Source organism: Antechinus flavipes, chromosome 4 (genome assembly GCF_016432865.1).
Source record: "Antechinus flavipes isolate AdamAnt ecotype Samford, QLD, Australia chromosome 4, AdamAnt_v2, whole genome shotgun sequence".
Classification (NCBI taxonomy): Eukaryota; Metazoa; Chordata; class Mammalia; order Dasyuromorphia; family Dasyuridae; genus Antechinus; species Antechinus flavipes.
The window spans coordinates 175,853,382-175,869,370 of record NC_067401.1 but is presented as its reverse complement, the minus strand read 5'-3'; the positions used below and the strand labels follow the sequence as shown (position 1 = coordinate 175,869,370).

The 15,989-nt window shown below is 37.3% G+C and overlaps 1 protein-coding gene across 1 annotated transcript in view; it reads right to left on the bottom strand.

Moving 5' to 3' along the window:
- The window catches only part of DNAH9 (dynein axonemal heavy chain 9), a 581,066-nt gene extending 569,685 nt beyond the window's left edge, over positions 1-11,381 (bottom strand). The window contains exon 1 of the mRNA XM_051995550.1: positions 10,983-11,381. Coding sequence (XP_051851510.1) covers positions 10,983-11,381 — 399 coding nt within the window. The remainder of the gene's footprint in view (positions 1-10,982) is intronic.
- Positions 11,382-15,989: the final 4,608 nt, after the last annotated feature.

The following is a 15,989-nucleotide window of genomic DNA, read 5'->3' as shown; positions in this document are numbered from 1 at the left end:
TCCCTTGTGTCCTAGAAGCAGAGTTCAACTCTTAAAAATGAGTAAAAAAGCAACAAGAGCTCTGACCAAAGAAAGCTACTATGGTGACAGAATACAAACTTGGAAGAGGATAGCAATGGCAAAATGCTTACATGTGAAGTCTCAAAAGACAATATGAACTAATCTCAAGCTTAAAAGTCCTTCTTGGAAGAACCTCAAAAGAATCTTAAAAGAGAGATAGAAGACAATGGGGAATAGAAATAAGGACTATACAGAGGAGTTATGAAAGTTTTGGTAGAGAAAGCCAACAGTTTGGAAAAGGAAGCACAACATTTTTTGTTGTTGTTTGCTTGCTTTTTTGTTTTCTTTTTCATTTTTCCCTTTTTGATCTGATTTTTCTTGTGCTACATGATGAATGTGGACATATATATTTTTATTTTTATCATATTTAACATATATTGGATTGCTTGCTGTCTAGGGAAAGGGAGTGGGGGAAGGGAGAGAGAAAAATTTAGAACACAAAATTTTACAAGTATGAATGTTGAAAAACTATTTTTGCATACATTTTGAAAAAAAGCTATTATTAAAAAATGGAGTGTACATAGACAGAGGTTCTAAGTATAATTTGATGATATAAAAATTAGGGATGGAAAAAAGATTATATTAGGAGAAGAGGAAAACAGAGGTAAAAAGGGGTAAACAATGTTACATGAAAAGGCACAAAAGACCTGTTACAGTAGCAGGAAAGAAGAGAGGGGGATAAGCATTGTTTGAAGATTAATCTCATTGGATTTCCCTCAAAGAAGAATAATTTACATACTTGGTTTGGTGTAGAAATTTGTTTCCTTCTAAAGGGAAGTAGAAAGGAAAAAAGAAACAAAAGGGGGAGGCTAACAGAAGGGAAGGCAGAAGTAGAAGGGGTAGGAGATAAGAAATGGGGAGCTAATAAAAGGGAGAACAGATTGATGGAGGTGATGATCTTCTGATCTGACCAGCAAAACACTGGTGAAAAGAAAAGGGGTGAAAGGTGAGAAAAAATATATAGGGAGAAAATAGGATGGCAGGAAATAAAGAATTAGTAATCTTAACTGTGAATGTGAATGAAATGACCTTTTCATAAAGTGAAAGCAGATAGCAGAGTGGAAGCAGATAGCAGAGTGCATTAAAAGCCAGAATCCTACAATATGTGTTTACAAGAAACACATGAAAAGCAAAAGATATATAAAGAGTAAAGGTAAAAGACTGGAGCAGAATATATTATGCTTCAACTGAAATTTTAACCAAGCAAATGCAAAAGTATATCTAATTTATTATTTGACAAAAATTTCTGGGAAAAATTGGAAAATAGTATGGCAGTAACTATGCATTGACCAACATGTAACATTCTAATATATCAAAATAAGAGTGAAACAGGTTCATGATTCAGACATAAATAGTGATACTATAAGCAAATTAGTGGAGTAAGGCCTTCATATCTGTGAAGAGAGACATTTATGACCAAAGAAGAATTAGAGTACATTATGATATGCTAAGTATATAACTTTGATTATATTTCATTTAAAAGTTGTTGCAAAAACAAAACCAATGCAATCAAGATTAAAAGGGAAAAAGAAAAGTGGGGGAAATTTTTATACCTAGTGTTTCAGATAAAGGTCTCTTTTCTAAAATATATAGAGAACTGACTCAAATCTATAAGAATACAAGTCATTCCTCAATTTGTATATAGTCAAAGAACATGAACAATTTTCAGATGAAGAAATTAAATCTATTTCTAGTTATGATAAAAATCCTCTAAAATCATTACTGATCAGAGAAATGAAAATTAAGAAAACTCTGAGGTACCACCTCATACCTCTCAGATTGGCTAAGATGACAGGAAAAGATAATGACAAATGTTGGAGGACATGTGGGAAAACTGGGACACTAATGCATTGTTGGTGGAGTTGTGAAATGATCCAACCATTCAGGAGAACAACTTAGAACTATGCCCAAAGGGCTAACAAATTGTGTAGACTCTTTGATCCAGCACCCTTACTACTCGGTCTATATCCCATAAGAGAGGAGAAAGTTCATACATATGTGAAAATATTTGTAACAGCCCTTTATATAGTGGCAAAGAATTAGATATTGAAAGGAAGCCCATCAGTTGGGGAATGGCTGAATAAATAAGTTATAGTATATTAATATAATGTAATATAATTGTTCTATAAGAAATGATGAGGGGTCAGAGACAAGATGGCAGAGAAGGCACACATGACTTTTTAAGTTTCTCTCATAACCTCATGACCAATTTTAAATTCAGTCTCAAAAATAGCACTTGACTGGTAAAACTCACAAAGATTAGAAGTACAACTTACCAGCCGAAGATAACCTGGAAGTTTGTCAGAAAAGGTTTGTCCTGAGGGGCCAAGCAGATCAGTGCAAACAGGGAAATAGGAGAGGCTAACAAATGGAGCCGACGAGGTGGCCTCTGTGGTTAGAAAAATTACAGTGACAACTCTGGCTGATTGCTCTGTCTACGTTGCAAAACAGCAGACCAGCAGAGAAATTAAAGCCAAAGGCAGAGGGTACTCTAAAAAAACATCAGAACCTAACAGGATATGGCTATACCTACCCCAAACCAGAAGTGACAGCACAGATCACAGCACAGCTGTGCAGCCGCATTCTGAAGTACGGGGCTTTTCCTGCGGGCAGTTACAAATCTGCAAAGCAGGGGAGCATAGCCTGGGGCAATCTCTAATCTGCACAATGGGAGGCTTGGCCTGGGGCAATAGAACTTCTGCAGTGTGACTGTGTTTCCCTGGGCAGAGATACTTCTGGTGTGTGTGGGACTATTCCCTGGTTAGCTGTTAATATCCACAGCCCCATGGTGGGCTTTGGCCTAGGGTAATGATACTTTCACTGCTCAACATCTAGACTCAGGGCAGTCATTAATCCGCACAGCTGGGTTCTTCACTGGGCACTTTCACAGCTTGGCCCTGTGCTACCTAGGTCTGAATCACTTCCAGTAGGAAACTTTTTCCCAGAACACTCCCATACCTCACCGCTCTTTGCAGCCCATTTATCAGACAGCTACCATCCATATACCTATCCTTGCTTTGCAGAGGAAGCTGGTAATCTCTTTGCCCTGAAGGCAGACCTTAGGCTTTTAAAAATGAGTAAAAAAATCAAAAGGACAACAGATAGCTTCTATACAGAAAGAGAGCAGGTTTGAAACCCCGAGGAGACTAATAGCAAGCAATCTCCAGACAATGCCCCAAAGGGGGAATGTTACCTGACCTCCATCACATAATGCTCTCTTAGAAGAGACTATTACAAATCTTAAAAGAGAGTTAGAAGAAAAATGGGGAAAGGAAAGAGAAGCTATGCAACAAAGTAACAACTTTTTGAAATGTGAATTGAAAAAAGGAAGTACAGGGAAACAGAATTTGTGAATTGGAAAAGGTAAAAAAAATTCCAGGAAAGTAGGATTTGTGATTTGGAAAAGATAAAGAATTCTCAAGAAAGTAGGATTTGTGAATTGGAAAAGATAAAGAATTCCCAAGAAAGTAGGATTTGTGAATTGGAAAAAGAAAATAACTAAAAAAAAAAAAATGGTGAAATGGAAAAAAATTCCATAATGCATAACAACTCATTTAAAAACTCAATTAGACATATACAAAAAGTTTTTTAAAAAAGCAATTGAACAAAATAACTTATTAAAAATCAGAACTGAACAAATAGAAATGAATAATTCATTGAGACATCAAGAATCAGTCAAGCAAAACCAAAAAAATGAAAAATTAGGAAAAAAAACATTAAATATCTACTTGGAAAAATGACAGACCTGGAAAATAGATCTAGGAGAGATAATCTGAGAATTGTTGGACTTCCCAAAAATTATCATTAAAAAAAGAGCCTACATACAATTTTACAGAAAATCATCAAAAAGAACTGCCCAAATGTAATAGAATCAGAAGGTAAAATAGGCATTGTAAGAATTCATTGAACACCTTCTGAGAAAGTCCCTAAAATTAAAATTCCAAGGAATATTGTGGCCAAATTTTAGCACTCTCAGACAAGGAAAAAATATTACAAGCAGCCAGGAAAAAAAAAAATTAAAAGACCGAGGTGCCCCAATAAGGATCACTCAAGATCTGGCTACCTCGACATTAAAGGATCAAAGGGCCTGAAATCTGATATTCTGAAAGGCAAAAGAACTTGATATGCAGCCAATAATAAACTACCCAGCTAAGCTGAGCATTTTCTTCCATTGGAAGAAGATGGACATTTAATGAAACAGATGAATTCCAATTGTTTCTAAGGAAAAAACCAGATCTAAACAAAAAATTTGATCTCCAATCATTGGACTCAAGAGAAGCAGAAAAAGGTAAAAGGATCTCTTGAGAACTGTATTTCTGTTGTGGATGTACATGAAGACTATATGTATAATTTGATTTTACTGATATAACATAAAAAGGGGAAGTTGAAATGGAAGGGGGATAGTGTCAGAAAAAGGGGAAAAAGGATATAAAAAAGGGAAACTACATCCCATGAAGAGGCAAAGGAAACTTATCATATCTGAGGGAATTTAGGGAGGGAGAGTAACATTGTGTGAAACTTAATCTCATCAGAGTTCGCTCAAAGAGAAAATAATTGACAATTTGTTTTACATTTTCTCTCACCTCATTAAAAAGGGGGAGAGGAAAAGGGAAAAGGAAAAGAGTAATATGGAAAGGATAACAGAAAGGGGAAGAGATTCAAAGGGGGGAGGGAGGGATCCTGAAGAGGGTAAGTGGCATGACATAAGTGGGGCCCTTAAGTTTAATACTGGGAAAGAGAGTTGGGGGGAGGGGCAAGAAAAAGAAAAGCATAATCTGGGGATAATAAGAGGGCAGGAAATACAGAATTAGTAATTTTAACCATAAATGTGAATGGGATGAACTCTCCCATTAACCAGAGGTGGATAGCAGACTGGATCAAAGTCAAAACCCTACAATATGTTGTTTACAGAAAACACATTTAAAGCAGGGATATTAGAAAAATTAGGTATGATAGCTGTTTGGAGAAAACTGAATGGTGACAGAAAAGTGTATGCTTTCTTCTCATCAGTTCATGGAACCTATACAAAAATTGACCATAAATTAGGACATAAAAACCTCAAAATTGAATGCAGGAAGGCAGAAATAGTAAATGCTTTCTTTTCAGATCACGATGCGATAAAAACTACATTCAACAAAAAGTTAGGGGTAAATAGACCAAAAAGTAATTGGAAACTAAATAATCTCATCTTAAAGAATGATTGGGTGAAGCAGCAAATTATAGACACAATTATAGACATAATTTCACTCAAGATAATGACAATGATGAGACATCATACAAAAATTTGTTGGATGCAGCCAAAGCAGTAATAAGGAGAAATTTTATATGCTTAGAGGCTTATTTGAATAAAATAGAAAAAGAGAAGATCAATGAATTGGACTTGCAACTTAAAAAGCTAGAAAAACACCAAATTAAGAACCCTCCATCAAATACTAAACTTGAAATTGTAAAATTAAAAGGAGAAATTAATAATATTGAAAATTAAAAAAAAAACTAAGAGGTGGTTTTATGAAAAAAACCAATAAAATAGATAAACCTTTAGTAAATCTGATTAGAAAAAGGAGAGAGGAAAATCCAATTATTTGTCTTAAAAATGAAAAGGGAAAACATTCCACCAATGAAGAGAAAAATTAGAGAAATAATAATGAGTTATTTTGCCCAACTTTATGCCAATAAATTTGATAACCTAAGTGAAATGGATGACTACCTCCAAAAATATGTTTTCCAGATTAACAGAGGAGGAAGTGAATTGCTTAAATAGTCCCATTTCAGAAAGAGAAATAGAACAAGCTATTAATCAACTCCCTAAGAAAAAATCCCCAGAACCAGATGGATTTGGAACTGTTCTCAAAAAAGTTATCAAACTGTGCATACCTTTGATCCAGCAGTGTTACTACTAGATTTATATCCCAAAGAGATTTTAAAGACCTGTATGTGCAAGAATGTTTGTGGCTGCCTTCTTTATAGTGGTCAGAAACTGGAAACTGAATGGATGCCCATCAACTGGAGAATGGGTGAATAAATTGTGGTATATGAATATTATGGAATATTATTGTTCTGTAAGAAATGACCAGCAGGATGATTTCAGAAAGGCCTGGAGAGACTTCCATGAACTCATGCTGAGTGAAATGAGCAGGACCAGGAGATCATTATATACTTCAACAACAATACTATATGATGATCAATTCTGATGGATGTGGACATCTCCAGCAATGAGATGAACCAAATCAGTTCCAATAGAGCAGTAATGAATTGAACCAGCTCCACCCAGTGGAGACTAATAGCAAGCAGTCTCTAGACAATGCCCCAAAGGGGGAATGTTACCTGACCTCCATCACATAATGCTTTCTTAGAAGAGACTATTACAAATCTTAAAAGAGAGTTAGAAGAAAAATGGGGAAAGGAAAGAGAAGCTATGCAACAAAGTCCAATTTTTTTTGTACAGCAAAATAACTGTTTGGACATGTATACTAATATTGTATTTAATTTATACTTTAACATATTTAACATGTATTGATCAACCTGCCATCTGGGGGAGAGGGTGGGTGAAAGGAGGGGAAAAAATTGTAAAAAAATTGTCAATGCTGTAAAATGAATAAAAGCAGAAAAACCAAGAGAACATTGTATACAGTAATGACAAGATTATGATAATCAACTGTGAAGGACTTACCTCTTCTCAATGCAGTGGTTCAAGACAATTCCGATAGACTAGGGATAGAAAATGCCAATCATGTTCAGAGAGGGAATTGTGGAGACTAAACATGAACTGAAGCATAGTATTTTCACTTTTTGTTTTATTTTTATTTTTCACATTTTTCACCCTTTTGGTCTGATTCTTCTTGCACAACATGACAAATATAGAAATATATTGAAAAGAATTGCATATATTGAATCTATATCAGATTACTTGCTCTCTTGGGGAGGAGTGAAGTAAGGAAGGAGAGAGAATAATTTGGAATGCAAAGTTTTACAATGAAAATTGAAAATTATTTTACATCTATTTGGAAAATAAAATACTATTGAGATTTAAAAAAAAAACAGTAAAAAAAAATCATTTTGAAACATTAGTAGGGCGATGCAGAATCTAAATTTCTACCGTATGGTTACATTGCAATAATTATGTGCCAAATGTTTGTGAAACAATGTATTAAAGAAAATTGAGGAAAATATGAATATATATTAGTAACTTCAGCTTACAAGAAAAGATTGTTGAGCTGTTCACATGAAAGATATAAGGAAGAAAAAACTAACAAATCAGCTTCACTTCAAATCTCACTTTCATTTCTCAATTAGTTGAGAATCTATGTTTTTCTTCTCTTCCTTTCTATTTTCTCTACCATTCATATAATACTCAACAAAAACATCTAAGGAAGGGTCACTTGAAATATTTGAAAGCCAGCAAGGAGAATACTATACTAACAGTATAATATATTATCCTAACTCTGAATCCCTCTCACTCTGGATTTCAGTATTTGGTTGACTATACTACTATCTTTGTCTGGGCACATTTCTACTATTTCGAATTTAGATATTTATGATACTGGGGAGAAGGCTGGGGTGAACATGGAAAGTTGAGTTTGTTGTCCCAGACACATATCCTGCCCTACTCCCTCTGTTCTTCTACTTTCCTGTCCTGAAGAATATTGAAACTTCAGAAGTTTTTTGTAAATTTTAGGGTTTGATCTCCATGGCAAAGGGAGGATAAAGGAAGGATCAGGATATATAATTGCTTTTTGTCGCAAGCCTGTGAGTTCTTTTGGCTAGTGCAATCCTGTGTCCAAGTGTTTGAGTGGTGGGGAAGGGAATACTGATTTAGTAAGAGTTAGCTATTAGTTTGTGGCCTGAGACTGAGAAACAGAGGCTATGGATGAGGAAGAAAAGGATGCAGGGTGACACTTGAATAAACCTTAAGGAAAGAGCCTAGTATCCATCTGGGATCAGTTCTGTCTCCACAGAGAACTAAGATTAGCAACCATGATTTATCCAGTGTGGGAAGAGGCTAGAAGATATGGGAATTCAGCCCAGGGAAACTACATCAGAGGGAAAGGAATAAGAAAGTGAACAATAGGATATGGGGGAGTTAGGAAGCTGAAATTATCATAGAACTCTGGAAGAAGAAAACTCAAAGACCCATAAGTATAATCAGATACACCAAAAGAGAAGACTTTAAAACAGAAAGAAACTCCTGACATTAAATAAGATCAAGCTTCTATAAATAAATATTGTAAAACAAAGGAAACTTCAATACCAGATAAAGCAGGAGGCCCTGTGAATTTTAAGAAGAGCATGGAGCCACACCATGAAAAGCCATACTGGTTTAAATGAAAACTAAAAATTGAAATACCAAGATATGTAACCTATTGTTGTGCCAGTTTCCTTTTATTGTCCTGCCTCAGTTTTCCTAATTGTCCTGCCTCAGTTTCCCTAAATTATTCTGCCTCAGTTTCCCTAAATTGTTCTGCTCAGTTCTTTGAATTGTTCTGCCTCAATCCTCCAGGATACAATCCCTCTTCCTGACCATTAGGACTGAGATAATTAGGATTGTAGAGATCTGGCATTCTAAAAGGTAAAACTTCAGATGTCCTATCTCAGATACCTAATGGGTATTCTCCATCTCTAAGTTCCAGACTTTCTGTCTCTAACTAACTACTCCCAATTTATCAGAATTTATGTCCTCACTCACTACCCTGTTAGAACTGGACTGATGGTCCGTCCCTGGAAATTCCCACTCTCAATGTTCTGACTCCTCCCCTGCCTCTGTCTTCCCTGATCTCTCAGAGCCACATATATAAAAACCATTGGAATCTCACATTCGATGCTCCTGCTGCTGCTGAATGCTTTGAGACATCAGCCTTGGGACCAAAATGGATTCTTTGGTCCCAGAAAATCTCTTCCTCTCATAAATCCAAATAAAATATTAAAAACTCTCTAATCTCTATCTTGCCTCAGATTCTCTGGCATTACATTATATAGTAGAAATAATGTGTAGAACAGAAAAATTTGAATGTATGAAATCAAGTTTCACTAAAAACAAAAAACAAAACTTCAAAATAAAAGATGATGAATGCAAGTTCACAGAAGTGAAAGACAATCTGGAAGAACAGAAGCAAAACCACTACCATTAAAAGAAAACATGCTGTCCATATAGTGGATGGTTAAAGAAGATGTCTTTGGGGAAGCAGGAGCTGTTTATGTAACTGGGCTTTGACCCAATTCTGGGTCATTTTGCATGCTGCTGTTATGTGCAAGGAGATATAGTATTGCCAGAGAATGAAAAGATAACGCTGCATAGTGTGTAATGGGTATAGTTGGTTCAGTGCTGCAGGGGAGAGAGACATTTAGTTTCAGAATCTCTTTGTAAGAGACACAAAGACTTTGGAATATGCAAGCATGTAAAGAAAGCTCCTTAGGATGTCTCTGACCTCTAACTTGTCTCCCCTGAGACTTCAGAAACTTTCCCTTGGATGAGATCAAGACCTCTTTTTTAGTTTGGAATGAGAAATCTCAATTTAAGAATTTATTCATTGTGTGTATTTTCTGGTATTCTGATCTCTAGAAGATCTTCTATTTCTGTTAGATTAGATAAATGAGTTTACATGCTATTAATTTTTTATAATATTCTTTTAAGAATATCAGTATTTGGTAGAAAAAAATTACTAGTATAATTAGTGACTAGTGACTAAGAGCTATTTTTGTTCTTAAAAGCAATGGCCGGGGGGGTGGGGGTGGGGGAACTAGGTGGCACAGGCACCAGCCCCGAAGTCAGGAGGACCTGAGTTTAAATTTGGTCTCAGACACTTAACACTTCCTATCTGTGACACCCTGAGCAAGTCCTTTAACCGCAATTGCTTCAGCAAAAAAAAAAAAAAAAAGTAATGAGGAAAACATATTTTGGTTTCCTAGGGTGACACTAAACCACAAATTTAGGAAGGGAAGGAAAAAAAGAGATATATTCCTCTTGAAGCATCCACAACCCTTATTCTATTCCTCACAAGTCTCTTCTGAAGTATGGTAGACTAAATTCTAGAAGTATCTATCCAAAATACTTTCAAGTTACATATCTAAAATGCAGAAATATGTTTAGAAAAAATTCATGTTTAACCTATACTGGAATACTTGATGTCTAGGGGAGGGGGGAGGTGGAGAGGGAGGGAGAAAAATATGGAACACAAGGTTTTGAAAGGGGAATGTTGAAAATTATCTTTGCATGTATCTTGAAAAATAAAAAGCTATTATAAAAAAGTTACATATCAGTATATTTAAAGAACCTATGTGGAAATACATATTTATCTGGCTAAATCTTTAGACTGGCTTGAGTTATAACTGGCCTAAAATAATCTGAATGTGAACTAAAAGAGACAGCCACACAAAGTTGGTAAGATGATTTAAAACTCAGTGGGAAAGAAGCAAACATGGGCAAAATGAATTATGAAATACCGTAAGGAAGATTCATTCCATTTAGACTAGACTAGAATTGGATGGGACAACAATGGAAAAAGGAAAAGTGATCCCATCTATACTTGCACAGAAAGCCTAAAAAGAAACTTTGATCAGGAGGGAGCCGGAGGGAGCAGCTGAAGCTTAGCTTACCGGCTGGTGGCTTGTACAGAGTTTGAACCCTATGTGACTTCCAGCCCCACTTTATAAAGTGCTCCTGTAGAAGAGCAACGTCACTACCACTACTCTTTTCAGTTTTCCGTGTCAAATTTAAATTTTCCTCTTTAAAATTTCTATTCATTGTGTATAGTTTTTTTTTCTTTTTTCTCCAGGATCAGTCCCTAAGTCCGAATTCTATGGGTAACTATACTTTATAATTCACAGGCCCATGGTGATTACGCCTTCCACCCTCCCAGGCCAGGCCATCCAGAGGTTCCTTTCCCACAAGCTTCTCCGGGGCTCTGCCAGAGAATAGGTTCCCTCACCTCAGCCACCACGGTGGCCAGATGCTCCAATGGTGCCGGGGCCAGCTCCCCACAAGACACTGCTCCTCTGGGGCCCAAGGGCCCTGCGGGATCAAGGGACCCGCGCAGGAAGATAAGTACTTTGGTTCGAGGCAGGTCCGAACCAGGCCCCGAGCTCAGCTGCAGCTCCCCACCCCCTGGCCTCACTACCAGCATTGGCTCCTGGGGACTCTTGCCCGCCAAGAAGTCCTGGAGCAAGAGTCTCGATTCAGTGGTGCCTGCGCAGCGTTTCCAAGCTCCTGCGGCAGGCCGCAAGCATGGAATCACATAATTGCCTAGCCGCTGAAACTTAGGGTCAGGTCCTTCTTCGTCATCTCCATCCTTAGTCTCAGAGGACACAGCCGCCACCTTCCCCTGCATCGTGCTGCAGGCTCTGGCTTGTTGATATTCTGGTTTCCATAGAGACAGAGAAACCTCCCAGTTTTTCTTCCCTTCCCCCGCCTCCTTCTCCTTCCAGATCCCCTGTGCTCCCCTACTACCATTCCAGTATACTCCCCGCCTCTAACTCCTCCTTCCAGTTCCTCTATGCTGTAGGGAATGAAGAAGATGGAGTCCTCTTAATTCACAAAGTCCTGAAGCAAAAATAATAGAAATTCTCTAGTCCTCTAGAGAATTTGTCCTCTAGTCTTTGTGCAGCAATAAAACATATACTCACTACATCTGTGATGGTAGGCTGGTTTGTTTTGATATAAAAAATGTGCATTGACATGCAAAGATCTAAACCTTTACCAAACAGGCCACACAGTCTATTCTCACTTTTAAAAGACAGGGCTTAGAACATCTAATATTACCTCCATGTATTTTGGCGTTCAGAGCCTTTCTTTACTCAGTCTCAATATAAGTCGACACAGCAGTTTAGGCACCCAAAGGTGACAACTATTAGGATGCTTGGAAAGTGAATAATATGAACATCATGATCCAGGGGGCTGCTCTGAGCTTCTTTCCTCCCCACCAGTTCACAAACTCCACTAATGTGATTAACCCCCAAGGAGGAATCCTTTCTAGGTTAAACTGAATATTTATAGTCAGCTTCAAAGAAATATGAACAGAACAATCTCATATCAGAGGCAGACTAGTAAGCAGGGAACCCCCTCAGGAAAACTTTGTGGCAGGTGGTATAATTGACCTCATAATAATTGGGACACAAAAATTGCTCTGCTGAGAAAGTCCAGGTTTTAAAAAAAAAGAATCAGGTTACTAATTAGTGTTTTATCACAAGAACAATCAGGCAGTTATCTATACAATTGCTGTGGCTAAATATGACATATTTATGATGGGAAGATAAATTCTTAAAACAGAGAAGACATAACTGGAATCAAATATATGAGATTATAACAAATTGTCAAAATTACAATAAAATAAAAAACTTCAATCCCCATAAAAAGAATACAAATTGGGAAAATTTGCATAAGAATACATATGAACTTAAAAATCCAACATCCCCAATTCCCACTTTCTTTTGTTTTAGAATATAGGGTGGTCATGACCTCCCTGACTTCTCAAGGAGGTGAGAATGCCCCAAAAAAGGTGATCACGCCTTCCCTGACTGCTCAAAAAGGAGTGAAAACACCATAAAAAGAAGGTGGTCATGTCCTCCCTGACATCTCAGGAAGGGAGCTGAAAATACCAAAGGAAATAGGAAGTCAAATCAGATTAGCGGGTTTCTGAAGGGTCTCACTTGAAACAGGTACACATAAATCCATCAATATGGGCCAGAACTTTGAAACAGATATACATGGTATACATAAATGGGAGGCATTACACATAATTTACATAAGCACATAGCAATATAACACAGGCTAGTAGTAATGTAACAAATAACATGAATCAACCTGAGAATTTCACATGTCCATAAGTCCTAGAAATAGTCCAAAAGGAATCCATTGTCCATTAGTTCATGTGCCAGGAATCCAATAGTTCCTGTCAGCTCTGAAGTACTGCAATAGTCTCATCAACAATTTTTCATCTCAAGGAATCCAATGATTCTTGCTGGTTTTTCAAGAACTAAAACAGTCTCATCTTGTGTTAGGAAATCCAATAATTCCTGAAGATTTTTAAAAGTTCTTGTAACAGTCTTATTGTCAGCCATGCTCTTTCAGTGTTAAATGTTTCTTAAATCTCCTTTGTTTTGAAGTTTTCCTCTTTTTCTGCTTCATCTCAGGGAATCCAATGATTGTTGCTGGTTTTTCAGGAACTGAAAGCTGAAGATTTTAAAGTTCTTTTAATAGTCTCATGGTCAGCCATGCTTTTTCAGTGTCAGATGTTTCTTAAATCTTCTCCTTTGTTTTGAGGTTTTTCTCTTTTTCTGTTTCTCTCTGATGGACAAGGCGAATGTGGCTTGTTGGCACCCATCTGATTCGTTCTCTGCCTGAGGGAATGCAAGCAAACCCTGTTCCCCAAGCAGTTAACCTATCTAATTCCCTTCTATTTACTACTTTTGGGATTTCTCATTATCTGGTAATTTCATTGGAACTGTTTGCACTGGACACTGCTCAGTTGGGTTAAAAAAAAAAAAAAACTATAGTCTCCCCAACTGCAATCCTGATTGCTTTTCTGTTGGTTGATGACATTAGAGTCCTGAATTTCTAAAGACTCTCTGGGTGTGACCTCAGCTGCTATCATGCCCCATCTGTCTTTTGATTGATACCTTGAGCTGGGCCCTGCCTCACATTTCTCTGGGTCACTCTACATTCAGAGGCCCAGTAAAAGCCTCAGTTGCATTTTGGACATGGGGTTTGGGGTTTTTTCTCACTCTGTCCTCTCACTCTATCTCTATATCTACACTGAGCTCTAAGATGTCCAACTTTTCCACATTGAAAACATCAATGAATTTCTCTAGAAGTCCCTTGCCAAGAGGGACCCTGTCTTCCCATATTCATTATAGTCTGGGTATAATAAGCATTTGTGCCCACTGTGACACAGCTTCTTATGATCCCCTCTAAAGGAGCATCTTTGTCTAGCCCCCATATAATTCTTTTGCAAACCTCATTGGCATTTTCTTTAGCCAAATGCCTAGTCATTATTTCTGTGGCAGCATTATCTCCAATGGTTCTTATTACAGCTGTTTGCAAACATCCCACAAAATCAGTAAAAAGTTCATTGGGACCTTGCTCTATTTTTGTGAAAGTTTTACTTCCATTCTTCTGTCCAGGAAGAGAATTCCAAGCTTTTATTGCAGCCTTAGAAATTTGCTCATACACTGTTATGGGATAATAAATCTGTTCTGAATTCTCTGCATACTGACCTTCATCAGCTAGTTGGTCAAAAGTGATTTGTCCAATAACTCCTGTTTGCCTATTGCATTGGGCTTGAATCCTATATAATTCATGAAACTCCAAAAGCCACAACAAATTTTGTCCTGGTTCTAGACATGTTCTAGCTATGGATTTCCAGTCATTCGGGGTTAAGATTTCATAAGATTATCTAGTAACATCTTAACATAAGAGGATGTAGCCCCATAAAGAGTGCAACCCTTTTTCAAATCCTTAATTTTTTCCAAATTAAAAGGAGTGTATTTTCTCTCTTTTTGACCTGAAGAGTCAAGCTTTTCAATCACAGGATATGCAGTTATAAAATCAGATACATCTTCTCCTTCATTTTTTGCTTTAATTAATGCCTCTTTTAATCTTGTCATATTCTGCTTTACAGGAGAAACTGACTGTGTTTCTGCCTCTTTTCCTCCCGCTTCTTCCTCCACCCATGAAGGGTTAATTGAGGGGGGAGGGTCATGAGATGTGGAATGATCTAATTCCTCCTGCTGTTTAGTATCACACTCAGAATTGTAATTAACTCCATTCTTTTCACCTAGTTTAGTTGGCACTTCTCCTTCCTACTGTTTCTTCTTTTTCCTTATTTTAATACTTATAAAATTTCCTAAAGCCAGTTGTATTAAATTATATGTATTAAGTATGTCTTTGGAAATTGAGTAAGGCCCATTTTTATTATAGAAATGACAAAGATTCTCCCCTACCAATTGCCACTCATTTAGATCCAATTCCTTTTCCAGAGAGAAACAAGGACATATGTGCTTTACAGTTTGTAAAAGTTCAGTGATCTGCTATAAAATTATAATTAAACCTTGGCTTTCCATAACTTTGACAATGCTCTCTAAATATTTTCCTTGAAAAGAAACAGAAGGCTGTTTTTCTAAACATCTGTCCCATCTTAGCTGAAATTCTATTTTAACTCTTTTAACAAAATTTCTTTGTTATACTCACCCTAATTTCTTGGTTGAAGTTTCCATTGGAAATCAGGATCAGAGGCTTTTCCACTGAAATCCACTGAGGGGGTAGGGGGGTGGGGTCTTTCAGCCCCATGTTGGGTGCCAAAATGTGATGGTTTTCTTCTTTAATATATAATGGTTCTCTCTGGGGGAGAGCAAGTTTCTCGGGGAGGTTTTCTGGAGGCAGCCTTAATTGGAGTTCAGATCAATAATTACCCCAAATGCAGCCAGCTGGTAAAAATGCAAACGTTTATTTTCTCCTTCCAAAATAGCCTGGTTAGTTGAGGCCTATCTCTCTGCTTGATTCTAAGAGCTCTTGCAGATTGTCCTTTGCTTCTGCCTCTGCTTTCTTTAGCCACCAGTCAGCCAAGTCGAAAATGGAATGAATCTCTCTTGCCTCTGAGAGAGGGCTTCTGGCTCTCAATCTCCCAGAGTGCTCCTCTCCGACTCAGTCAATGTCCCGAAGTAAAACTCCTCACTCAGAGAGGGCTTCTGGCTGAACTCACTTGATGCTCCCCTTTCAATCTAAATTCAGCTGAACTCTCGACTCGTAGCTTCTTTACTCTGAAAAACTTTGGCCCATTGAAGCTCTATTTATGCTCCTTCGAGAGAGAGAGATTGTGGGATGCGAGAGAGAGGGATTCAAGGGAGGTGTGAATTTACAAAGTTACACAGTTAACTTTGTGAATCTCCCATACTTGTGAATTCCAATGAGTAAAGGTGTAAACACAAGCATTGCATCAATT